The sequence below is a fragment of the Giraffa tippelskirchi genome, chromosome 11, assembly GCF_054371585.1.
Source record: "Giraffa tippelskirchi isolate mGirTip1 chromosome 11, T2T-mGirTip1v1.2.pri, whole genome shotgun sequence".
In the NCBI taxonomy this organism is placed as follows: domain Eukaryota; kingdom Metazoa; phylum Chordata; class Mammalia; order Artiodactyla; family Giraffidae; genus Giraffa; species Giraffa tippelskirchi.
In genome coordinates this window covers 126,011,581-126,037,259 of record NC_137285.1, presented here as the reverse complement: position 1 = coordinate 126,037,259, position 25,679 = coordinate 126,011,581, and the positions used below count along the sequence as shown (strand labels likewise).

Below are 25,679 nucleotides of genomic sequence, written 5' to 3'. Positions count from 1 at the left end.
GAAAGAGCAGTAGGTCAGGGGTCATGGACTTGAATTTCTGAACCAACTTTCTGGTGACCTTGTCAATTCCTGGCTGCTCTCCAGGCTTCAATATCCACGTCTGTCAGATGGTAGAGGGCTTGCTGGCTGTGACATGTTGTGGCAAATTGTTATTGCAGGATTTATATTTAAGAGATACAGGTTTGAATCCTGCCTCCGCCACCTTGCTGAGTGTGTCCATCTCTCAGAGCCTCCATTTTAAAATTTGAAATGATAATCATCACTTTAAGCAATTTACATAATTTAATCTTCACATCAACCCTATGGGGTAGGTTTTATTATGATGATTATTGTTTTATACATAATGAGATTGAAGTCCAGAGAGGTTAACTAACTTCCCCAAGATCACACAGAAAGAGCCAAGATTCTAACTTAAGCAGTCTGACCCCAGCATGTGTGCCGTTAGCAACTATGTTCTTGCTACTTAAATTGTGGTCCCTGGACCTGCAGCATCAGCATCACCTAAGAGCTTATTTAAAAAAAAAAAAGGAGTAGAATCTCAGCCCCCAGCCTAGACCTACTGAGTTGGACTGCCTTTCAACAAGATCCCTAGGTGATTTGTTTGAGAAGCCCTGCTCTATTTATATCCCTCTGTGACTTAGGCCTTAGGATCATTGTGAGAGATGAAGAAAATAAGTGTTTTATAAACTGTAAATTGTAGTGCATTCAGGGCTCTTTGAGAAACCTGGGGACTGGTAGTGGAGGCAGGACTGGGGGCACCCCAGGAGTCCATCTCTCAGGAGCTGAATGTCATTTCAAAGCTGTCTATGAGCCCAGTTCTGCTCCCCGCCCGTCCAAGGCTGAGTCTTGGCAGTGCTTCTAGCTGGTATGTGGCTTGGAGAAGGTCCTTTTACTTCTTTTAATCTTTCCTTGAGTGCCCTCATGTCAGCATGGTATTGGGCTGGACACCAGCCTGAGTCGCCCCTGCCCTGGGTCCCACCCTGGCTCTGGCTCTGACTCTCTGGGTGACGTAGACAGAACTCTGGCCCCTCCAGCCTCAGTGTCCCCTGCTGGGCAGTATGGCAGCATCCTCCGCAGCCTGCTATGCTGACCCAGCACCCCTTCTCTCCCCATGGCCTGTCAGTACCAAGTCATCTCCCCTCCCAGTTCCTGGGCAAAAGAGCTGAAGGAGCTGGTGATGGGGGAAGCGGCGCATGAGTCAGAAGTCAGCCGCATAATTGCGGTGCTCCAGATCCCGCCTCCAGCCCACCCAGCCCTCCCTCAACGGCTGCTTTAGAACAGCTGGTTTGGCATCTACCTCCAAAGAAGCAGGTCTCTGGGCAGCATGAATGGGCCTCTGCCTCCCAGGAGCCAGACACGGCCCCAGGTTTCACCCCAGGGTGGCTGGGCCTTAGATCGTGATTCTGTGGGTCCTGGTGGGGGCAAGAGTGGTTCAGGGAGCAGGCTGTACTGGGTCTGGGCTAGGGCTGGTTTGTGGGCAGCACATCTGAAGGTGCTTGTGTGGGGTCTCACAGTCCACCACCAGATCCCATGGGCTTCCCCACCCACTTGGCACTTCCCTAGAATGGGAACTGGATGCAGCCCATCCCTGGTCCCCATACCCAGCACAGGGTGGGCGCACGGTGGAGGCTCAGTAAGGGCCCGGGGGAGGGGAGAGGCAGCATGGACTTATGTGCGATCTGACTGGGTTTGTCCCCTCAGCTCTCCCACTGAAGTGACATCACCACCTCCATGGACAAGACCCCCCTCCCCCAGGAGCCCAGCTCATAGCCGCTGGCACCTTCTTCCAGGTAAAGAGAAAAGCAAGGAAGGAGGCAGGGAGAAAGGAGTTGGAGGCAAGCTGCAGAGAACAGCCCACTTGGTTCCAGAATGATGTTCACTCTCACGGGAGTGGTAAGCTGCAGTTTATGGGAAAAGAAGAAATGAGGATTATTATTCCATTTTACAGGCAAGAAAGAAAAAAATAATAATACTCTGAATAGAGTTATCTCTTGCTCTCTCCACTTACCTAAAGCACCTTATAGGTATTAGCTCATTTAATCCTCACAACAGCCCATGCTGCTGTTGCTGCTGCTAAGTCGCTACAGTCGTGTCCGACTCTGTGCGACCCCATAGACGGCAGCCCACCAGGCTCTGCCATCCCTGGGATTCTCCAGGCAAGAACACTGGTGGGTTGCCATTTCCTTCTCCAGTGCATGAAAGGGAAAAGTGAAAGTGAAGTTGCTCAGTCGTGTCTGACCCTTAGCGACCCCATGGACTGTAGCCTACCAGGCTCCTCTGTCCATAGGATTTTCCAGGCAAGAGTACTGGAGTAGGGTGCCATTGCCTTCTCAGCAACAGCCCATGAGGCTGGTGCTATTATCTCCATTTCACAGATAAGGAGACTGAGGTGTAGAGGCATTAAGGAACCTGCTCAGTTAGTAAGTGGTAGAACTGGGTTCCAAACTCAGCAGGCTGGCTCTGGGTGCACATTCCTACCCTTATGATTTACTGCCTCTCTAGAGTCAGGCATTAAACTGAGTTTCCTTGACTTTCAGTTTAGAGGTTTGATGGATTCCCATTTCCAGGGGAGATTTGTATTTTTAAGAACGAATCCTGGAGAAAGTGATGCATCAGCCAAAGGAATGAATGGTAAATGGTGGAATTAGAGGCCTGAATCATGGAAGGAGCATGAACCATCAGGGTTTCCTAGGCCAGCCAACCCCTAGGGCTTTCCTCTTCAGCATTTGAACAAGGTCAGAAAGGAAACTTGGCTGTCTGAAAGAGGGGAAGAGAAGCTTAGGCCCCAGGTTCTCAGACTTGCCTGGAAGTAGCCCGGCTTCTGCTCCTCTTGGAGCACTGTAATGAGGAGAGATGCAGGTGGCAGTGAGGAAATCAGTATTCTGTGCTAAGTCTGAGGTCGTCTTGTGCTAGACCTGGAACATATAGCAGAGGGTTCAGAAAAAACTGTGGGAGAAAATACTTGAGACTTTTTTTAGTAACTTAATTTTTTCTGTAAATAGGGAAAAGGCTAATTATTATTCAGAGGCAGAATTGGGAGCAAGCTCAGAAGTGGCTCTGCGGTTGGGTGGTTTAAGAGGCTTCCGATATGGTCCTTCCTTCCTTCATTTGCACATTTAACCAGTGCAAACGGGAGCTTCCTTGGTGCTGACCTCATGCAAGAACACAGGTCCACTGCGCAGTGATTCCTCTAGCAGGGATGGGGGTCTGGGGGAGCTCGTGTCCCTGTCACCTGCAGGGTCACAGATATCTGCAGACTCTTCAGAAAAGCTGGGCCAGATGGATGAGAAATCTCCACCTGGGGAGGCTCTTGGCCTGGCGGGCCAGGCAGCCACGGAAACAGATAATTACCATGCACGGAGGCCTGTGATCATGTCTCGAGAGCTCTGCCTGGTGATGGGAGGACCAAGGAGGAAGTAGTGGGCTTCTGCAGGGGGGATCAGACTAGGCTTTGTCCAGAGTACATTTGTTAAGATGGGCGGGATTTGGGGCAGGGGCGGGAGGGCACTCCTGGCAGAGGGCCCAGCACCGGCAACGGCTTGGGGGAGCGGGGGAAACTGTGAGGTGCTGTGTTGCTTGGAGCACAGTCATGTGAGGAGGCGTGGGGGCAGGTGAGGCGAGACAGGTAGGTGTGAGGGGAAGGAAGCAAGAGAAAGATTCCTAAAATGGCAGGAGTCACTTCTCCTCCCATCCCCAGGGCCTGCTTCGGAAGCCTGTTTGTATAATAACTCTGCTATTTTACATAAATAAATAAAATAAATCATTGCTCACCTTTCCCTCAGGGAGCAAAAACCGGGCAGAGACAAGTTTGCTCAGGGCCTGTCTCCGCCAGACTCCGCTTCCGCCTGCCCTCCTCCTGTTCAGGGTCCCCTCCTTCCAGAGACCCAGGGAGAGGCATCGGAAAAAGCCAGCCTGGTTCCTGTGACTGAATCACTGGGCGCCTGGGAGGGACTGGGGCGTCCAGCGGGGAGGGAGGAGAGACTGGGGAAGTCTCTCGCCTCACCAGGCCCCCAGGCTGGCCCCGTGCTCAGCTCACTCTGCCTGCTCCTGGGGAACGTGTCAGTGCTGCTGGGGGAGGGGGTGGCTGGGGGCAGTCTGCCCCTCTTAAGAGGGCCTACCTTCTGTTCTGGTTTAAAGAGGAAACTTTCAGCCCTCCAGGGAGGGAGGGGCCTGTCTAGAGGCATATGCAAGCCTATGCAGGCCAGTCTGCTGGGGAACCACCACCAGTTGTACAGGGGATTTCTGCAGGGATAGAAGGCCAGAGGGAATAGCTCCAGGTCTTCCCTGGTGCTGACATTTGATGACTGTCATAATCTGAAATCCAGGGCTAGTTTTTTGTTTTTTTTTAATAGAGATTCAGCTTCTCTCTCTCTTGAGTTGCTAAGTCGTGTCCAACTCTTGCAACCTCATGGACTGTAGCCTGCCAGGCGGCTACTCTGTCCATGGGATTCTCCAGGTAAGAATACTGGAGTGGGTTGCCAATTCCTTCTCCACAGGGCTAGTTTTGAGATCCCTGTTGGATTGCAGCAGGACTTGGTGATTGTATGAGCCTTGGGGGCGCGATTCTTGACTCTGGTTAGTATGCGGGCTGTTCCTGGTGACTGCTCAGCCCAGCCCACAGCCCTGATCTGGGGAAAGAGAGACCCAAGGAGAGGTCCTTTCTGTGCCAAGGGAACCCAAGGGTCCTGGGCAAGGTCCTGAGCTTGGCCCCCATTCAACTACCCTAAGCTTTTCCCCCAAAGAATGAACTGCTATGACAGGGGGCTGCTGACCCACCAGGCCCCAAGCATGCAAGTCAGTCCCCCAAGGGGCTCAACCAAGGATGCAGCTCAGCAAACCTGTTCTATCTCCTAGCAGCCTCAATTTCCTCTTCCATAAAATGGGGATCTGGTACTTGCCCGTGGAGTTGGGGCCATGCTTCAGTGAAACGATGTATGTGGAGACTTTGTACACTGTAAAGCACTGTGCGTGTGGTTATAATTGTAGCTGCTGTTGCTCTGATGAGGTTGTCTTCTTGAAAGGAGGAGCCACCTCTGATTCTCTGTGCATCTCTCTTGGGTGCCAGCATTGCAGAGGCTTTTGAAACATTTACCACATGAACTAGAGAGCCTTGGGTATGGAACAGATAATTCCAGACGCTGTGGTTCCGAGGAAGCCAGCCCTTCTGGGAGGAGAAGCAGGGAGCATTCCCTACAGGAGAGGCAGAAGGACCCACATTTGGGGTGAAGCCAGCCTGCTGGGAATTCCCCCGGAGGAAGAGCCATCAGAAATCTTCTGGGACAAAGTGTTGGGTAAACAGGAGGCCCTGGCACCACGGTGAAAAGAGATTAATAGTGACCCTAATTAGGGCATGGTTGATTCTTTGATGGCTCCTGTTGAGCCCCAGCCTAAGCCACCAGTAGCTTTTCCCCCAAAGAATGAGTGGCCATGACGGGGGTGGAGTGGGGGAAGTATTCTGGCCCACCAGGCCTCCTTCCTGGGCCCTCCTGCCCCCGCCTCTCCCTACTGGCAGCTGCCTCAGTGACAGACTTCCTTCCTGCCCTCTATCTGCCTCTTTGGTGATTTCATTAGAATCTAGGGCTTTCTCTGAGGCCCAGAGAAATAGAGTGACTTGCCCAGGGCCACACAATGAGATGTGGCAGCCCACATCTCTCACAGTTTAAGCCATCTGGTGAGGCCCAGGCAATGAGGAAGGTAGTGACTTTGAGCATTCCTCAAAAGCTAAGCACAGGAGAGCAGTGGGGAGGAGCCTGGAATCAGCTCGGTCCCCCCATCTCCAGCCGCAGCTCTGGGGCCGGAGACTTGTTCTCTGGGTTTGGTGGGTTGTTTGGAGAAACAGCCCAGCTGGCGAGCTGCCTGCTGCTGCCCCCTGGGCCCCCAGAGGCCTGGGAGGCTACTGTTGGCAGCAGACCCGATGGTCACCACCAGATGGAACTGACATGGGGCTTAACTTCCTGCTGGAGCCCTCAGCCCTGGGAGAGGCCCCTCTCACCCTCCCTGCCACCACGCTTTCCCTGTGCTGGCCGCCTAGCAAGACCCCTCTTGTGCTATAAGTCATCCCTTATTTCTGAGTTCTGTTGACATCCACCCTCTCCAGGAAGCTGCCCTGCAGTGCCACTGAAGGAAGCACAGGAGTTGTGGGTCCAGAAGAGACCCTGACCTGGCAGGGCTGGGTTCCTGGAGGAGGGGCTGCAGCACTGAGATGAGTAGATGGACAGAGGGGCCCCGAGCTAAGGTGGCTTCCCAGGTACAGCTGCATTGGGAACAGGGGTTAGGCATGCAGTGAGGAAGGACCACAGGGAGGCCCTGGTCTTGCTCCATGGCCATGTTCCCCAAGTATTATAGGGAGGAGTCCCCACAGCCTTCTGCTGTTTACCCCTTGGGTTTCACTCTAAGTCAGGTGTGAGGTCGTCACTGTGAGTTATCCAGGCCATGACTACCTATACCTGGGTTCCTGTCAAAGATGGTGGCGGCCCCTGGGCAGAAATGAGGCCCAGGATGACCAGGCTTCTCTCCTTGTCACAGGCCTGCCTGCAGCTTTCATCCTCATCATGACTGCTCCAGTCAGGGGCGGGCTCCTGACTTCCAGCCATGGGTCCTGGCGTTGGAGGAGGCTCTTCCCTGTCAGATGAGACAAGGACTAGGGAATTTGTCCTTCCATCCTCCTGGAGCAACCCTATCTCTGCTTATCTCCTGAGAATGAGGAGAGAGCAGGTGGTTAAAAGGTTTTAGAAGCTGATTGTTAAAAAGGCCCTTAGAGATCATCAGATGTGGTTTAGACCCTCCCCTGATACAGATAGGAAAGCTGAGGCCAGAGGCTGGTGGAGGTCACCCAGCCTGCTAGTGACTGAGCTCAGTCTCCGCCTGGGGTTGGGCTGGGGCTGAGGTTCCTCGAGGGCGGCCATAGCCAAGGAGAAGGGGTGATGGTTCCTCCTCCACGTGTATGCCCCGCCTCCTTCCCTGGGGGCCTGGAAGGCTGCTGGAGGGGGAGGTCAGATCTCTGCCTCCCCTAGCCCTGAGCCCATGTGGGGGTGGAGTGGGGGGTCCTCTCTCCTCCCCAGAGTTCTTGGCCTCACTCTGTGCCCCTGCTGCCCTGGTGCCAACCAAAACATTGAACTTGGCCTTTTGAGGTGCAATTTTCAGTGACACATGCTATGGCTGTCATAGACATGGAGGGCGGTAGAAATGAGGACAGACAGACCCTCTATCTAGGGCTGGTGCCTTAGAAAGACTGGGCTTTAGACTTGGCAGCCCTGGCTGCAAATGCTGTCTTCTCCACGGTTAGCTGTTTGGTGTTGGCTGAATCATGTAATCTCTTAGGATTAGATTTATTGACCTAGCTATCTATAGATCAATCACAACTTAGCACGTATACATATTTAATTATTAGATGATTTTTTTGGTGACAGTTTTTATTTTATTATTATTATTATTATTTACATATTTCATATCTGTTAGGATTTTCCAGGCAAGAATACTGGAGTGGATTGCCATTTCCTTCTCCAGGGGATCTTCCCGACCCAGGGATTGAACCCAGGTCTCCCACATTGCAGGCAGACTCTACCATCTGAGCCACCAGGGAATCCCTGGTGAGAGTTTTTAAAAATTGATTAGAAAATGCAGAGTTCCTACATACTCTCCTTCCCCTAGCCCACAGTTTTCCCTGTATTAATATCTTAGGGGGATTCATTTGCTATAACTGATGAGCCAGTGTTGATACCATATTATTAACTGAAGTCCACAGTCTATATTAGGGTTCACTCTTTGTGTTATATATTCTGTGTGGTTTGACAAATGTAATGACATGTATCCATCATTATAGTATCATACAAAATAGTTTCACTGCTCTAAAAATCTACCTGTGCACTCTACTTCCAACCCCTGGCAACCACTAATCCATTTACCACTTCCATGGTTTTACCTTTTCCTGAATGTTATATGGTTGAAATCATGCAGTATGTAGCCTTCTCTCATTGACTTTTGTCACTGAGCAATATGCTTTAAAGGTCCCTTCATGTATTTTTATGGCTTGATAGCTCATTTCTTTTTGTGAAAAGTGAAAGCACTCAGTCATGTCTGACTCTTTTGGACCCAATGGACTGTAGCCCGCCAGGCTCCTCTGTCCATGGAATGCTCCAGGCAAGAATACTGGAGTGGGTAGCCATTCCCTTCTCCAGGGGATCTTCCCAACCCAGAGATCAAACTTGGGTCTCCTGCATTTATTTTTGCTGCTGGGTAATATTCCATTGTTGGGATGAACCCTATTCCTCCATTCACCTGGGACCCATATTTCTAACATGTAAAAGAAGACTGTCAAGCTCTACTTTGGACAATTGTCATCAGAAGATGACACAGGTACAATGCTCAGCATGGTGCCCTGCAAACCACCCCCTCTACCTTCCATAACTAGCTTCTTTCACTTTAGCATAATGTTTTCAAGATTCAGTCACATTGTATTAATAGCATGTATCAGTGTCTTATTCCTTTTTATTGTAACCTTGGGTCCTTTTTGTGCTGGTCTATCTAGTGCCCATTCCTCAGGTAGGTAAAATAAGTCCCCAAGGTCACACAGCATGTCAGTAGAAGGAGACCAGGCTGATAGCCAGGCACTGACACCTGGCTGGAGACTCCTTCCACTGTCAGGAGAGCGAGCAAACCTGGGACCGGAGGCAGCATGGTCTGGGGGCAGTGAGGGCCTGGCAACCGGCCAGTCAGGGGGAGGGATGAAGAGCCAAGGAGTGAGTAAGGTGCATTCCCAGGGTATAAGGGTGTGCGAGGCCCCTGGAGGTATGCCCACCCCCAACATCCTTCACCCACTCCATAGCAGACACTCACTCCATCTCCCTCCTGACTCCCTTCCCTGTGCAAACAGGATGCTGTAGAAGTTCAGGTTAAGAGGTGAGGGCTTTCTCTTGTCCCAGAGCCAGCAGGGCTCCAGGCTGGAGATTTCTTTGGAACTTGGCTGATAGCAGCAGCCCTGGGAGGTGGCTTGGAGAACCAACTGATGCGAAGTGATGCCATTAGTCTGGGCAGGAGCGGGACAGGTGTGGAGAATCTGGTCTCTGGGGACTTGTCCCAACCACTTAGGGTCTGGGCAGTCATGTCTCTGTTAGCAGAACTTCTGGGCCTTTTCAGAAGTACAGTCCAGGAAGCCCCCAGGACTGCCCTGTGCTAGCCACTGGGGAAATGCAAGCAACTCAGGCTGTTCCCTGGGGGAGGCAGACATATCATCTGTGCTCCCACAGGCAGCCCAGGAGGGAGGAGGGACTCCTGGAGCCCTCTCACCCAACCTGGGTCTCCGGGAAGGCTCCCCAGAGGAGGTAACATCTGAGCGGAGACTCGAGGGTCAGGAGGCATTAGCCAGATGAAGGGACAGCAAGTTCTGGAGTGGTGAGGCTGGAGGAGCCAGATTCTGGTCACTTGTCTTTTAGGAAGCTCTCTGCTGCGGGTGAGAGCTTAGATTGGCCAGGCCAGACCCACTGCAGGGATTCCCCACCCAGGGGAGAGGTGAGACCTGGGCAGTGGCCAAAGGGCTGGTGAGAAAAAGGCCTTGAAGGATGTTAGAGGCACATTAGGGGTGGTGAGGTGGTCACTGTGCCAGTGTGGGTCTAGGTGGCACCCCTGGAGGGAGCAAGGAGCCGCTGGTGATCTTGATGGCCCCAGGAAAATGTGCAAAGGAAAAAGAAGAAGTTTGCCTCTGAGAGATACCCCTGCAGTTATGAATAGAATGAAAATTCATGGCAGGTGGGGGATGAGAGGGGAACAGTTCTAAGAGCCCTGGTCAGCCAAGTCCTGGGCTGAGACCTTGGTGCAGGCAGTTCTACTTCCCTCTTTTCCAGACTTGAAATGGAAATTCCATTCCTGGGTGGGTTGTAATGCTCAGTTGTAGGGGGTAGGGGAGCAGAGGACACATAAGAATCAGTCCCGGGGTCAGGGGGGTCCTGGGAAAGGAATGTGAGGGCAGGGCTCCTGCGTGCAGAATGTGCACCTGCTGTACCTCTGTCATTGCAGCCATATGCCCCCCTGCCACCAGCCCTCCCTCATCCCCCAGGCATCTGACCTTTTTTTGGAAGTCAAGACAAAAGCTGAAACCAAGGGTCAGAGAAGAGCCCTGAGTGTCTCTGGCTACAGGGCAAGTCATTGGTCAAGGCAGGGTGAATCCAGTCCTCTTTCTATGGATACTAGCTGCCTCCCCCATTCCTGGGGAAGTGTGATAGCCAACCTGACAGTAGAGGTCCTCATCTGGGGGTGCACGGGGTGAGATGTGGTTCCCTGGCTGTGGATTTTGCTCTTTTACCCCCTCTGGAAGGCTGTGGATGTGGGGGTCTGTGTATGAGTACACACTCCTAATTTTTTTTTTTAATTATTTTTTTGGTTGCACTGTGTGGCTTGTGGGATCTTAGTTCCTCCATCAGGAATTGAACCCAGGCCCTTGGCAGTGAAAGCATCAAGTCCTAACCAGTGGACCACCAGGGAATTCCCACCCCGACACACTCCTTCTAGAGAGGAATAAAGGAAAAATGAGAGGGTCTCTTACCTGCTGACCCACCCCCGGCCTCCCCAACCCCATGAGAGCTAAGCTGACTGCAGCAGCATCCCTATCCAATACTGTCACCCCGAGCCCTGGACTTGGCTCAGCTCGGAGACCCCCCAGCATCTGTTCTGTGTCCACATGCCTCCCCGGGGAGACACGGGCACAGGTTGCACCAGACAATTCCCAGCACTTAGGCGGCTGCAGGTCAGTCAATATTCCCAGCAAGCTCCTAGTACATCTCTGCACTCTCAGTGGAGGCTGTAATCCCTGTGCTGAGGTTAGCACTTGGGGAGTGGGGCTGGTGGGGTGTTGGGCAGAGGCCCTGAGTAAGGCCCAGACGTGGAATTCATTGGTGGGCCTGAAGCCCAATGCCCCTGTACTATAGCCCCTGGGGAGTCAGAGAGGGAGCTCATCCTGCAGGCCTCTGCTCAGCACCGTCTATGGGAAGTGTACCCTGACCCTCCTGTCCCTATTACGTGCCCACAGCACCCTTTCTTCTGTCCACCACATGCTGCACTTATGATCCCGGGTCATGAGTCACTGTGCCCTGTGGTGGCAGGGTCAGCAGGCTTTCCCTGTGAAGGGCCGGGCAGTAAGTACCTTAGGCTTTGTGGGCCCTGTGGTCTCTGTCATAACTCTGCAGTTATACTCAAAGCAGCCATAGACAATACATAAATGAAGGAGGGGTGCTGCCTCCAATAAAACATTTTATTTATGGACTCTAAAATTTGACTTTTGTATAATTTTTGCAGATCAAAATATATTTTTGTTTTGGTTTTTTTCCTCCCAACTATTAAAAAATGTGAAAACCACTCTTAACTTGTGGGCTGTGTAAAAATGTGTGGCTGGTTGGATTTGGTCATGAGTTGGAGAAGGAAATGGCAGCTCACTCCAATATTCTTGGCTGGAGAATTCCATGGACAGAGGAGGTTGGTGGGCTATACAGTCCATGGGGTCACAAAGAGTTGGACACGACTGAGTTACTCACATTTTCACTTATAGTTTTCCAGCCCTCGAGTTAAAGCCAGACTGCCGGACTCTGCTGTGTGACCTTTGACAAATGGCTAGACCTTTCTGTGCTTGCGAATTCTCACCTGTAAAATGGGGATGATACTGACCGTACTTTGAGACTGTAAAATCGTACAGCAGCTTTGAAAAACAGCTGTTGGCAGTTCTTCAAAAAGTTAAACATAGCGTTATCGTATGACCTAGCCACCCCATCCCAAAGTATGTACTCAAGAGAAATGAAAATACACATTCACACAAAAAACATGTTCATAGCAGGGTTTTCATGACAACCAAAAAGTGGTAACAACCCAAATGTCTATCTACTGATGAATGGATAAAGTGGTCTATTTATACAACTAAATAGTTCCCAGTCATAAACGTAGTACTGATTCATGCTATAATGTGGATGAACCTTGAAAACAGTAAGTGAAAAAAGCAAAACATACAAGGCCATATATCATATGATGCAGTTTATGTGAAATGTCCAGAATGGGCAAATCCATGGAGACAGAAAGTAGATTAGGTTGCCAGGGCGTGGGTGTAGGTGAGTGACAGCTAATGGGTTAGGGGATTTTTGTTGGTTGATTAGGTCATGGGTGGGTGGCAGGGGACTGCGAAGGATGGGCCTCTGACTCCAAGTGAGACAGGGACCCACCAGGGCTCAGAGCGGAGGCTGACCCTCCCTGACCTAGGCTATAGTGACATTTGCTGTGTGGGGACTGAGTCCCCAGCCCTGCCCAGCCTCACAGACCTGTGCTTCCTCCCACAGGACCAGCTGGGGGCCTCCATGGGTGCCTGAAGGCAGGGCGCCAGGGCCGCGGGCACGAGCATGGTGAGACACCAGCCCCTGCAGTACTATGAGCCACAGCTCTGCCTCTCCTGCCTCACGGGCATCTACGGCTGCCGCTGGAAGCGCTACCAGCGTTCTCATGATGACACCACTCCGGTGAGCTGTGCTGGGCAGAGCCAAAGGACAAGGACCTGGGGGTCGGGGGCCGGGGTCTCAGGGAGGGGACTCAGCTCTGTCACTCTGCTGTGTGGCCTTCTGGTTTCAATTTCTCCTTCTGTAAAGTGGGCCTGTGGAAATTCCCAAATCTACCTGACTAGATGGGCAAGGAAGTAGGCCATCCTGTTGTGGGTGTAGCTAGTTGACTCCCCCCTGACAGTGTGGGGGCTGGGTTGCTCATGGAGCACTGGGCAGGGTGGGCTGCTCCAAGAGGGAGGTGTCCCCCCAGGGGAGCAGAAGTTCTCAGCTTCCTGGCGGATCCCGACAGGCAGGCAAGCAGGCAGGTGGCCAAAGGGGAGGGTGGGGAGCTGGGCCAGGCCATCAGGAGCCTGGGAGCTGGCAGGGCCATGGCCTGGCACCAGGGCCCAGTCACCTGAGCCACACACGCCTGCCAGGGCTGGCAGCAGGTGCTCAGCCGGATACAGAAAGCCTCCTTCAGTGTCCAGCTCCCCGAGCCAGACCCCACACTGCACTTCCGTCCCTGGGGCGCCGTCAGCCAGTGGATCTAGTTTCTTCTCTGAAGGAACCCAATTCCTTCAGGAGGGAACGGAGAGAGAGATAAATGGTGTTTATCTAAGAGCTTTGCTGCCTGAAAAACAACTTTCTCCTCCCTCCTGCTTGTCTGAACAAAGAGGCCAGCCTCTAAAATCAGCCAGTCCCAAAACAGGCTGGAGTGACCAGGGGCGGAGGTCAGAGGCCAAGCATCGCTGGGCTACCTGCGTGTGGAGGTTGGAGAAGCTTGTCCGCCTGTCTGCCTTCCTTCCCTGCCTGTGATGGTAGGGACGAGGGGACAGAGTGCTGGACTGAGACAGGGACCTGGGCTCATCACCCTCAAATTGTGAGAAGCAGGTACTACCTGGTGGGCACCTGGCCTGATTCACTGCCATGTCCCCACTCAAGCACACAGGAGACAGTACACCCAACTGAGGCAAGAAAAGGGCCCTGCTCAGGGCAGCCTGGCTGTCTTCTCTGCTTCGCTCCGAGCTGTTCTTCCTGAGACGGTGGACAGAAGACAGCAGGGCCTCCACGTGTCAGGAAGGCAGGAGCTCGCAGTTCACTGGCAGCCAGGTGTGTGTGTCTGTGTGCCAGGTGCTAAGCTGAGCTTGGACATGCAGCCACCCCTGTTGCTCCCAAGCCCGTGAGCTAGATGTCATCACTACCACTTCCTATCTGGGACAACAGCCAGGACGTTGTAACCAGGCAAGGGTCGCAGAGCTGGTGAGGGGCACAGCTCAGATCTGGTCTGCATGGTGTGGGTCGAGCACTCTCGGTGGGGCTGGGGTGGGGTGGGAAGACAGCTGAGGCTGAGGAAGGGAGGAGAAGGATGGCTGGCCTCCTAAGAAGGAAGCACTTGGCCATCAGACCCCGGAGGAAGCCATTCTCCTGGGGCACTTCACACCTCTTGGTGGGCCCAGGGCCAGCCAGTCACAGGCTGTGTGGAGTCAGGAAGTGATGGGTCTTGGCTATGGCCAGCACAGGGCCCAGAACTGGGGGAAGTGGTGGGTGAGGCCAGTTTTGAGCTGACTGGGGGCCTAAGCAGTGTGGGCTCCATAGATGCCAAGGCCTGGGTGCCAGGTATGGGGCAATGGCAGGAAGCTGCAGGCCAGGAGCCAACTTGGCGCCAAGAAGGGAGAGGGTTTGCAGGAGCTCCAGGTAGCAGGGCCTCTGCAAAAAGGGCTGGGCTCACCTCAGGCAACCCGAGCCTCCCCGCCCACCCCACCCCTCCCCAGACAGCTATCTCCTGCTTCCCTGCCCACTTCCTGGGTTCTCACCTCAGCCCACTCTCTTCTCTCTTCTCCCCAGCCCCTCCCCAGGACTGTGATGGGCTCCTCGCCTGACACAGTCAAGGACTAGTGTCTCAGAGTCAGAGCTGGTGCAGAGATGCTGTAACCTAAGTTTTGCTGAACAGCTGGAGGCCCAGAGTGAGCCCTGGGAGTGCAGGCTAGGGGGTGAGAGGAGAACCCCTGGGGCCTAGGGGGTGGAGGAAAGGCCTCGGCCAGCGGAAGGGGGTCCAGCTTCGGGCCTCATCCCCACCTTCCTCTCCTCCTATGGGCACCCCTTACCACCACCCCTCACCCCTGTTTCCCCCTGAGGACCTCTTGGGGGATCCTCTTGTGTCTCCAAGTCAGGGAAACCTAGGGTTAGGTACCTTGGTGGAGCTGGACCTCTCGGGCCTCATCTGGAAGGTGAGGTGACAGACAGGTGGTGAGTCACGGAAGCCCTCGTCCTCAGGCTGGGAATGAAGTGTGAGAGTAACAGTTAATGTTTGTCGAGCACGTGTTGTATGCAGGCGGTGGATGGCTTCTTACAGGCACAGCCCTGTTGATTGTGGGGCATGGCTAACACCCCATGGGGCATGTTTAATTGTTATGCCCTGGTTTTGGATGGAGAAACCAAGGCTTGAAGCCCTGTCCCACATGGAGTCCATGATAGATTTGCAGCAAGAGTCTCAAGAAGTTGGAGGCTGCCCGGAAGACAGGCATGTTTTGAGTCTGGGTGTGTTTAAAGGAGAGCTTGCAAGGATGTTATAGCCAAACGCTCTGGGAAACAAACTCACTCAGAAGGACAACATGGATAGTGGAGTGCAGTTTATTACACCGGTGGGTCTGAGGCAGAGTTTCCTCTTTAGCCAGGGACCCCAACCGACTTTTGTTGAAAACCTTATATACCTTAAGTGTACTGCTCAAGCCTACATCCCCAAATTCCTTAAACCTAGCCTGGGAAGTGTTAAAGGGGGATACAATCAGGTTACAGCCATGATTCATAATCAGACGGGTCAGGTGATTATACATTGTAGCCTACACCAATGGGTGCCATAAAGATTACCAAGGTGATTGACTACACAGGGGATTATTACAGTCTTTTTGGCGACAGGAAATCTTGGTATGGAATCTGGTGTTTATCAATCTGGGAGGCCAGTTTGGCCATAGGTATAACAGACTGGTTCCAAATAGGAAAAGGAGTACGTCAAGGCTGTATATTGTCACCCTGCTGATTTAATTTATATGCAGAGTACATCATGAGAAACACTGGGCTGGAAGAAGCACAAGCTGGAATCAAGATTGCTGGAAGAAATATCAATAACATCAGATATGCAGATGACACCACCCTTATGGCAGAAGGTGAAGAGGAACTAAAAAGCCTCTTGATGCAAGTGAAAGAGAAGAGTGAAAAAGTTGGCTTAAAGCTCAATATTCAGAAAACTAAGATCATGGCATCTGGTCCCATCACTTCATGGGAAATAGATGGGAAAACAGTGGAAACAGTGTCAGACTTGATTTTTTTGGGCTCCAAAATCACTGCAGATGGTGATTGCAGCCATGAAATTAAAAAGACACTTACTCTTTGGAAGGAAAGTTATGACCAACCTAGACAGCATATTAAAAAGCAGAGACATCACATTGCCAACAAAGGTCCGTCTAGTCAAGGCTATGGTTTTTCCAGTGGTCATGTATGGATGTGAGAGTTGGATGGTGAAGAAAGCTGAGCGCAGAATTGATGCGTTTGAACTGTGGTGTTGGAGAAGACTCTTGAGAGTCCCTTGGACTGCAAGGAGATCCAACCAGTCCATCCTAAAGGAGATCAGTTCTGGCTGTTCATTGGAAGGACTGATGTTGAAGCTGAAACTCCAATACTTTGGCCACCTCATGCGAAGAGTTGACTCATTGGAAAAGACCCTGATGCTGGGAAGGATTGAGGGCAGGAGGAGAAGGGGACGACAGAGGATGAGATGGCTGGATGGCATCACTGACTCGATGAACATGAGTTTGGATAAACTCTGGGAGCTGGTGATGGACAGGGAGGCCTAGCGTGCTGCGATTCATGGGGTTGCAAAGAGTCGGACACGACTGAGCGACTGAACTGAACTGATGTTATCCCCATGGCTACCAGGCACATAGACCAAAGCTCACTGAAAGTGCAAGATGGAGTTTCCTTCTTTTTCAAGATGGAGTCAGCTCGGCCTGTTCCTTTCTTCCCTCAAGGAGAAGAAGGGGAATGGAGAGGACTTGGGAGGTTGCCTGACAGAGAGAAAGAGCACAGGACCAGGAGCATTTGGGACAAGTTGAGGAGTGGCTTGAATGCCAGACTAGGTACCTTCAGTGCTTCCCTAGTTAAGAGCTGACCCTGCGGTATTGGAATAGATCCTGGAGATGGTGGAGGGGGGCTGGAAGCCTGAGAGGCACCCCCTCCTCTCCATCCAGGCTGTTCTCCTTCCTTCCTGCCCCTCTTCCACATTCCCATCTCCTCCAACCCTCCCCGCAGGACACGCACTTGGCAAATAAGGAAACAGGAAACTGAGGAGCAGAGAAGTGAAATGACATGTTCTCCCTCCTGCCAACACCGAGGGAGTGGAGGAGCCTGGCAGCAGGAGGCCAGCTCACTCGACAGCTAGGAAGGGGAAGCAGGAGCTTTTTATAACTGGGGTAATTAATTGGTTGTTGTCTGTGACTCATTACTCTAATATTGCCAATTAAGGACAGGACAGGACAGAAGACGGTTCTCAGGCCATCCCCACAGGGCCCCCTGAAGACTCTGCATCCGCGGGAGGCAGTGCAGTGTCAAGACCAGCTTCTCTGTCGCAACAAGGATATAGGTCAGAGGCCTGGAGAAACTTCCAGTCTGAGACATTGAAGAAGACAGACAGTGACAGTCAACGCTCTTGCACTTCTACATTTGCCTTTTCAAGGATGTTTTAAGCTTATTTGACCTCCTGCATTGTATGGATGGGGCTCCAGAAAGAGGAAGTGATTTATTCAAGCCAAGGAGCTGAAGGCACGGCTTGCACTGCCCCTGCTTGCTGCCCCAGTCCTGTGCCTTCTCCCCTGTTCACTCCCAACAGTCTTGTCTGGGATGCATTGGTCAATCAACGAACCTGTCCTGACACCTGCCCTGAGTACATCAAACCTGGTGCCCCCCTCCCCCGAAGGGCTCCCAGGTGGGTGGGGAGCAGACCAGAACTAATGTCCAGACCACCCAGGGTGATCACTGCCAAGGCCCAGGTACATCCTGGGCAGGAAAGCTTGTCTGAGCTGGTGTCAGAGAGAGTCTCAGCTGTCATGTCGTGCCAGCATGGGGAAGGCAGGGCAGCTGCGTGTGACAAGAGTGTTTTGTGTTTAGGAACTGAAAGCGAATTGGCCTAGTACAGCTCCTGCTGTGAGGAGGGGAGGCGCGTGGCCAACGGGACCTGAGCCTGCACTCCATCCTGGGAGGTGGGGGCCCAGTCAGACTCAGACTGTGCAAGGACAGTTCCATCATGGAGAAAGTGCTGAGGGACTTTGAGTGGAGGTGGGGAGGGCAGGGAGCCAGAGAGAAGGCTGAGGCCTCAACTAGGGGGAGGGGTCCACAAAGAAGCAGCTAAGGGAGGGATTCTAGAGACACCTAGACAGTGTCGTCAGCTGACTGGCTGCAAAAGAGAGTTTTGATGATGCCTCCGGTCATCCCATGATTTCTACCTGGATGGATGAGGCCGTTCCTGGGGTCAAGAGTCCATGCTATCCCCAGGGGTACATGAGAGGGGCTGTGGTCTCAGTAGAGTCCAGGAATAGTATAGTGGGGGAAGAACACAGACAAAATAAATCTCCTTCCCCGGGCCTGCCACTGCCTACCTCTTCCAATGGGAGCTCCTCCCTCCATGGCAGGAAGACACCCGCTGTGCGGGAAGCCATTGGCCCCCTTTCAACTGCACACCCAGAATAGCCCACCTCACTCCCTCCAGCACTGCCCTCTGCTCCACTGTCCCTCTTGCCTGGAATGCCTTCTCTCTGGCCTCTATCAAAGCTCATCGCAAATGTCTCTTTCTCTAAGAAGTCTCCGCTTCAAACAAAGGAGTCAGGCCTCATTCCCTTCCTCTCCCCTTCCCCTGGACTCCTGCAGCAGCACCCGGGGCCCTGGGCCGCCCAGGTGGGTGGTGACTATTTCTCAAAGGAGGGCCTTGGGCATGGAGGGGGAGGATGACTGAGCCGGTGAGCTGAAGAGCAAGTGAGGAAACCAGTTAGGGTGGGCAAGCTAGATCCCCGATGAGTCCTGAGCGAGCACCCCAAGGAGCACTGGGTCGTCTGGAGAGTGCGGGTACACACTGCATTCCAGTGCCCCTGGCTGTGGCTGTCAGGGACCAGTGCTAACCAGCCAGGGGACCTCCCAGGCTACCCTTGGGGCTGGGGTCAGGCTCTGCCAGTAGGTAGGAGGAGGGGGTGAGTTTCCCAGCTCCATGCCTTCCTGTCCTGTTACACCCTATGGGCCTCTGACAGGCATACAGGTCAAGGAAGAATGGCTCTCACTCAGCAATCAAGGTGGGCTCCCTGGAGGAAGCAGCCTTGGGAATGGGCTCCGGGATGTGATTCGAGTCAGCCAGATGCACCTTGCTAAAGGGGCTGCAGCCTGAACTCTACCCTGTGTTCTCCAGCGACGTGGTGAGTGACCTTAGGCAAAGGCAGACCCCTTCTGGGCCTCAGCTTGCTCATGAATTAGGTGGAGGTACAAACCCATGCCCCACGGGTCCAGTTAGATAGCAGATACCTGAACAGGACAGACCACTGTTCCAATGGGGGAAAACGTGTCCTCCCTACAAACTTTTAAAGAGATGGCTGTTCCCTTCTCCAGTGCTTTGGGGGAAAGGGACTCAGCAGGTCAGAAAGGAGCCCTCTGAGCTTCAGCTCTCCCAGTTCTAAACTGGAGATGATAAAACCCATTTAATCCTGTGAACCTTCCAGGGTTGCCATGAGGATAAGAAAATGGTCGATGATATTATTGCATCCATGAGAGAGAGAGAGAGGAGAGGCTGGCGGAGGCTGTTGCAGTGCAGGGAGCTGAGGATTTATCGTTGTAATTAAATCCAGGCTGTCTCTGGCCTTCGGGAACCACCCCACCTGCTACCTCACACACTGCCCCCCTCCCCCCCTAAACCACACTGAATGGGTGCCTGGCGTAGTCATGCCGCACTCCAGGGGAGACAATTAAGCTCGTGTTCATGACCTCCGTGACCACCTTGAGTGCCTAGGGAGCATGGACGGGGTGGCAGGTGATGGGTATCCGCAAGGGACTGTGGCCACGCACCACCCTGTGGCCTCGGCAGCGCCCTCTGCCGGGCATAAGGATAATCCCTCCGAAGGGCCCCCAGCTCTTGAGCTCCTGTCTCTGCACCGGTGGATGCAACCCCCAGGATGGCTGGGAGGGAGCGGGTGCTCCAGGCTGAGCCCGGTTTCATTCTCCTGCCTAATGAGCCACTCCGAGTACTCCCAGGCAGAAGTGAGGGCAGAGGCCTAATTGCCCAGCTCTCTGTAGCCAGAAAGATAAATCCAGCCTCTTAGACTGTCAGGAGCTGGCTGGGGGTGGGGATTTTAATCCCTTTCCCTTCTTCGCCCTAATGCTGCCATCCAGCTCAACCCTCCCCAGGCTGCCCCCTCCTCCCTCCCCCAAATCTCCTGGGTCAGAACCAGAGTAATCCAGGGCTGCCCATCTCTCTCTTCTGGGAGCTCCCCACACCTTTCCCAGCTGACATTCACCCATCTCCCCATTAGGAACTTGATGAGGGTGAAATGGGCTGATGATGAGAGGAGGTAGTGTGCCCCAGGTGTAGCCTGCAGGTGGACGGACTCGGCGGGGAGGCACCCCTCAGTCGCTGTCCAGTCTCTGCACAGGGCTGCGTGGTGCTGAGAACACAGCTGGACCCTGTCTGGAAGCGGAGGCGGGACCACAGGAGTGGCACCGGGAGCAGAGCTCAGCCACGCGGAAGGAGCCGTGCCAGGCGGAACCAACACATGCGGAACACAGACTAGAAAACCTAGAAACAGCCCACACACATCTGAGAGTGTGCTGTGTGGTAGACGATCGTGGAAATTGTTGCAGATATGACAAACTGAACAGGGACAGCTGAAGCATCCATTTGGTGAAAGTAAAATTAGATCCCTGCCTCTTACCTCAAATCAGAAGAAATTCCAGATGGATTAAAATGTGTTTTTTTCTTTTTTAAGCTTTTGTTTTTTCTATTTAGGAAGCACATATTTGTTGAGACAATTCAAACAACTCAGGAAGATAGAAATTAAAAGAAATTCTCATCTTCATGCTTTAGAGGAAAGGCTTTCAAACCTCTCTCCAGACATGTGGACACACATATGGAGCTGTAGATGGATAGGTGAACTACAGATTTAAGTATCAACAATGAGAGATTATCTATGTAAAATATGATCTAAATATATAATCACAAGCCACATTCCTTAAACATGATACCAAAGGCAAAAGCCTATAAAGGAAAAGAGGGATAGATTTGACTGCATAAAAATTTAGTTTTTTGTATATAAAGCATGAAAACCAAAATTAAAGTCAACTGATAAAAAATAGGCAATCTATACGAAAGTTAATATTCTTACATAGAGGAAACTTTGAAATCTCATTTTGATTTTTAGTGATTTTTTTTCAATATTTATTTATTTGACTGCACTGATATTTATTTAGTTGCAGCACATGGTATCTTTAATTGCAGCACATGATCTCTTAGCTGTGGCATCTGGGATCTAGTTCCCTGACCTGGGATTGAACCTGGGCACCCTGCAATAACTCAGAGTCTTAGCCACAGGACCATCAGGAAAATCCTGTCAAAGCTTTTATAAACCTGCCAGAAACCAGTTATCTCAAACAAAAGCCACCAAGTTCTGTGCCTTTGCACCTTCCACACCCTCCCTTACCTTGTCATTCCAAAAAGCCTGTTCCTTTCAGCTTTGCTATAAGCATGTCTTCCTCCAGGAAGCCCTCCAGACCATCCCTGCCCCCATAACTGGCAGTTTGCTCTGTAGCAGCCCATGCTTGCCCCATTCACCATACTGGTTTCCAAGACTCAAGTTGCCTTCTGGCTGGTCAGTCTTCTATGCAGGTTGCTCAGAGTGGAGTCCAAGCTTTATCTCCCAGTGTCCAGGGCTCAGTACATGTGTAGAATGACTGGAAGAGAGTGGTGGCTCAAATGTGGAGGGAGATGCTGGAATTTAGTTTGGTGTGAGGTGTAAGGTAGGGATCTAATTATATGTATCTATATATATATATGCTGGAGGATATATATATATATGCTGCTGCTAAAGCGCTTCAGTTGTGTCCGACTGTGTGTGACCCAATAGACAGCAGCCCACCAGGCTCCTCCGTCCCTGGGATTCTCCAGGCAAGAATACTGGAAAGGGTTGCCATTTCCTTCTCCATACATATACATACATATGTACATATATATATATATATATAAAACCAAAAGGATGTCCAGATGTCCCAATACCATCTGTTGAATTCTCCGACCTTTCTGTGTACTGATTTACTTGGCATTCATCCTATGTCCATCCTTCCAGGCCATTCCCTGTCTTTGGGTCTCAGTTTCTCCTGTTCTTAATTGGACCTTTAGTGGATGAGGCAGGATGATCTCTAAAATCTTTTCTAATGCTAAAATTCCAAGGCTCCTCCTCTGGCACTGCCTGTGACTTTCCTCCATGGTCAGACAAGGATAATTACAGGTCCTGCTTCTTGTTGCTTTGGGATAGTTGAAGAAGCTGGAGGCACCCAGACCTGGGTGTGAATTCTGGCTCACATTTGCCCTTTGTGACCTTGGGCACTTCCCCTCCCCAAGCCCTGGTTTCCTCTGACTATTCCTCCTGCTTTGCAGAGCTGTGGAGAGGATGAGATGCAATGGAGCAGGTAGAGGGCTGCTAGGAGTGCCCCACCCCCAGCTTTATGAAGTGCTCTTGCAAGGCTGTCTCCCGGGGCAGCCACATGGTGCTGTGAGCCTGGATGGGGCAGCTGCTGTGTCAGGTCAGGGTCTTCTTCCTTCATCTGTGCCGGCTCCTAGGACTGCAACCTGCAGAGCTGAGCCTGACCTCTGCGTCCCCATGACCATGGCACCTGCCCTGGGCTGGGAAGGGGTGATCTACTTGGCTGTCCTCAGCAGCTGGGGAAATTTGATGTAGAGCAGGGGGCAGGGAAGACTTGATCACTGTCTTCACATAATTAAGGGGCTGTCAGACACGAAATGATAATTATAGGAACGATCGTGGATTTGGCGACTTACAGCTTACATCTGTAGTCACATTCAGGCCTGGCAGCCCTCCCGTGAGGTAGAGGTGATGTCATCTTCAGGAATAGAGGGGGAAGCTGGGGATTGAGTGAGGTTCTGAGCAATTGGCCCACGGCCACACAGCTAGCAGTAGGAGGGCGGGGAATGAAAACCCAGCTCTTGATTATATTGCCCCGTGCCCTGGTCATTTGACCCCAGTGTTCCTGCCCTTTGGCTGGACTTATTCTGGGTGGTATCAGAGAACCGGCGGCAGGGCGGCAGCCAAGGAGCAGACTTCGAGAGGGATGGAGGCAAGAAAAACAACTCCTGACACCCTGCCATCACCAGGCACTTCTGTCCAACACTGCCGTCCCCATGTTACAGAACAGGAAGTCGGTGCTCGGGGAGGATAAAGCAATGTCTTCTCCAAGGCCACCATTTAGTAGGCAGCCTGTTTGGGACTCTCACTCAGTGTTACAGGACTCTGCCCTGCCCCTGTCCGGCCGCTGTCTCAGAAGCAAGAACTCTCAGCCCAGAGGAGGGCCAAGCAGCATGCAGACAAGAGTACCCATCCCTGGAGCCGTGGGAGCCAAAGCAGGGGCGCTCCTGTCCTGGGGGCCATAGAGGCAGTCTCTGTCCTGAGGGACACGCAGGGAATAGAAGTCCTGCCAGACAGCTCTGCCTCCAAGTGTGAGTCTGAAGTCCATGGTGGTACCAAGGGCAGGGAGGCAGCTCCCACTCAGGTGCCATCCTGATGCAGATTTCAGGCTCCAGGTTCTATTTGGAGGTGCCCCAGACCCTAGCGGGGCCCAGGGGTACACCCACAGCAGTGTCTGTGTGTGTTCTGCCCAGGGCACAGCCTGGGGCAGGCAGCAGCCGGGAGCAGCATGGCCTGCACCCACATGTCCTGCGCAGGCTGGGGTCTGCGGCTGCAGCGCTGTGTGACCCTATGAGCCCAGCTGCTAATAAGCTCTTTCCACACGCACGGTCTCCTCTGAATGCAGAAGGCTGCAGGCGGGACAAAGATAAGAGGGATGAGGAGAAGACGTGACAACCAGCAGGAAAAATTGGTGCACTGCTGCCAGGTGTGGGACAGAGGGAGGGTGGGGGCAAGAGCGGAGGAGACAGGAAGGGGCCGGGGCCTCTGGTATTCTCCCCCACTGCCACCCCTGTACAGGGAGGGAGCCGCCAGCCCATCCACAGCCAGAGCTCATCCATCCCCTTCCCCGGCTGCTCTCAGCCACTTCCCTGTGCCTCTGTACCCGTCAGGAATCACCTGACCTTTGTCCTGCTTTCAGGTGGCTGCTAGACTCGGAAGGGAAGGGGCTGGGGCGTCACAATGGGAGTTCCTTCCCTTGGTTCCCAGGGGCCCCCAGGCTTTGCCTGAGGATAAACCCAGGGTTGGATGATGTCCTGTCCACAGGTGGCCCTGAGGCCTCCCTGCATCCCCACCACGTCCACACCTTCTTGTGCTCCCCACACCATGTCTGAGCACCACGGTGCTCCGAGGGCTGTGGGCCAGGGTGCACAGATACCTCAGCCATCCCTGCCCAGAAGGAGTCCGCAGCCCAGTGAATTAACTGCCCCTTATTATGCACCTACTGTGTACCACTTGATGTACATCACTTCGTTTAACATCAACCCTCCAGATTACGGATGTTATTCCCTTTTTACAGGGGAGGAAACCAAGGCTCAGTGGTAACTTGACCAAGTGGCAGAGCCAGGTCTGACTCCCTCTTGAACCTGGCTTCTTTCCAGGTCAAGTTGGTGGGTACCAAGAGTCTGTGCAGAAGCAGTGAAGAAACGGAGGTCCTGGGACTTCCCCGGTGGTCCAGTGGTTAATACTCTGCATTGCTAATACAGGGGTCATGGGTTCGATCCCTGGTTGGGGAACTAAGATCCCATGTGCCATGCGGTGGGGCCAAAAAGAAAAAGGGAAAAGAAAGGGAGGTCTTGGGGGCTGCAGGGATGGGAGGATTTCCTGAAGGAGAAGAAGGCTTGGCTTAGGGGATGGGCCCCAGCAAGAGAGGAGAAAGGAATATCAGGGAGACAAGCTGGGTTTGGGATCATCACACTTGTGTCCCCGAAGGCAAATGTGGGTTTGGGGGAGAGCTATGCGGGGTTGGTTCCCAAGGGAGCTGCAGAGGGTGGCCTCCTACCTCCACTCCTCCTCTGCTTGGTCACCTTGTATATGTTGCTCAACCTCTGACTCACCACCACTTACCCACTTTGAGCCTCTGTGCAAGTAAGCAAAGGGTGCCCCTTCCCCAGGGCTTTTGACCATTACCTGCTGGAAAATTTGTCATGACAAACATGGGCGTCAATGGTGTGACCGTGATGTGAGTGGCGCCCTTAGTGCTGGGGGTCTACAACTTGCTCAGCCTATATATGTGGCTGCCCTTCTCCGAGACTTGGGATCTTGGTTTGCTCTGAGGTGGGGATAAATACCCGGGCATTGTGCAGACAGTAGGAGGTGATGGAGGGCCAGTGGCTGCACCCTCCCTGGAGCAGAGCCAGGCTGGCTTGTCAGGGGGCGGGGCTGGCTCAGGCCCCTCCCCTATAGCCTGCCCAGACAAGGACCAGTCATGCCACTGGAGCCTCTTTGTCAGTGGAACTTCTCCCTAGGCCACTTCCTCCCCCAGCTCCTGGCCTTCCCTCCCCTTTCTTCCAGCCCCTGCCATTCAGTTTTTTCCTCTGATTGTTCTGAGTGACCTGCTGTGGACAGAGCCTCTTCATCCCCATCTGCAGGCTCCCTGTGGCCATAGGACCTCTGGCTTTCAGCTCCCAGAACTGTCAACCTTGTGTGGTCCCCAACCCCAGCTCATGCCTGCTTCCAGTAATGGGGTTCCTAGTCCTCCGCTGTGGGTTTCCAGGGGTAGGGAGGAGCAGCCCCTCATTCTTGCCCCGTCCTTCCTGCCTCACTGTCGGGATCCAGCCCAGTGAGAACAGTGACCCTTAGTACTCAGGGCCCCTGTCCGCTGTGGGCCCTCTTGACACCTGCAGTCTTCCTGACCACCTGTCAGAATTGTCCCTGGGTCCTGAGTCACATGTCAACCAAGGACATCCCCTCCCGGCACCTGTGGCCAGTTCTCTCCCTGTCACTGTCCCTG

General features: G+C 52.9%; 1 protein-coding gene across 3 annotated transcripts in view; it reads left to right on the top strand.

Moving 5' to 3' along the window:
• Positions 1-25,679, top strand: part of GDPD5 (glycerophosphodiester phosphodiesterase domain containing 5) — an 87,835-nt gene that overhangs the window by 33,493 nt on the left and 28,663 nt on the right. For all 3 annotated transcript variants that reach the window (XM_081539686.1, XM_081539685.1, XM_081539687.1), the window contains one exon: positions 12,312-12,488. In XM_081539686.1, the coding sequence (XP_081395812.1) occupies positions 12,372-12,488 (117 nt within the window). In that variant the 5' untranslated portion in view covers positions 12,312-12,371. The remainder of the gene's footprint in view (positions 1-12,311; positions 12,489-25,679) is intronic.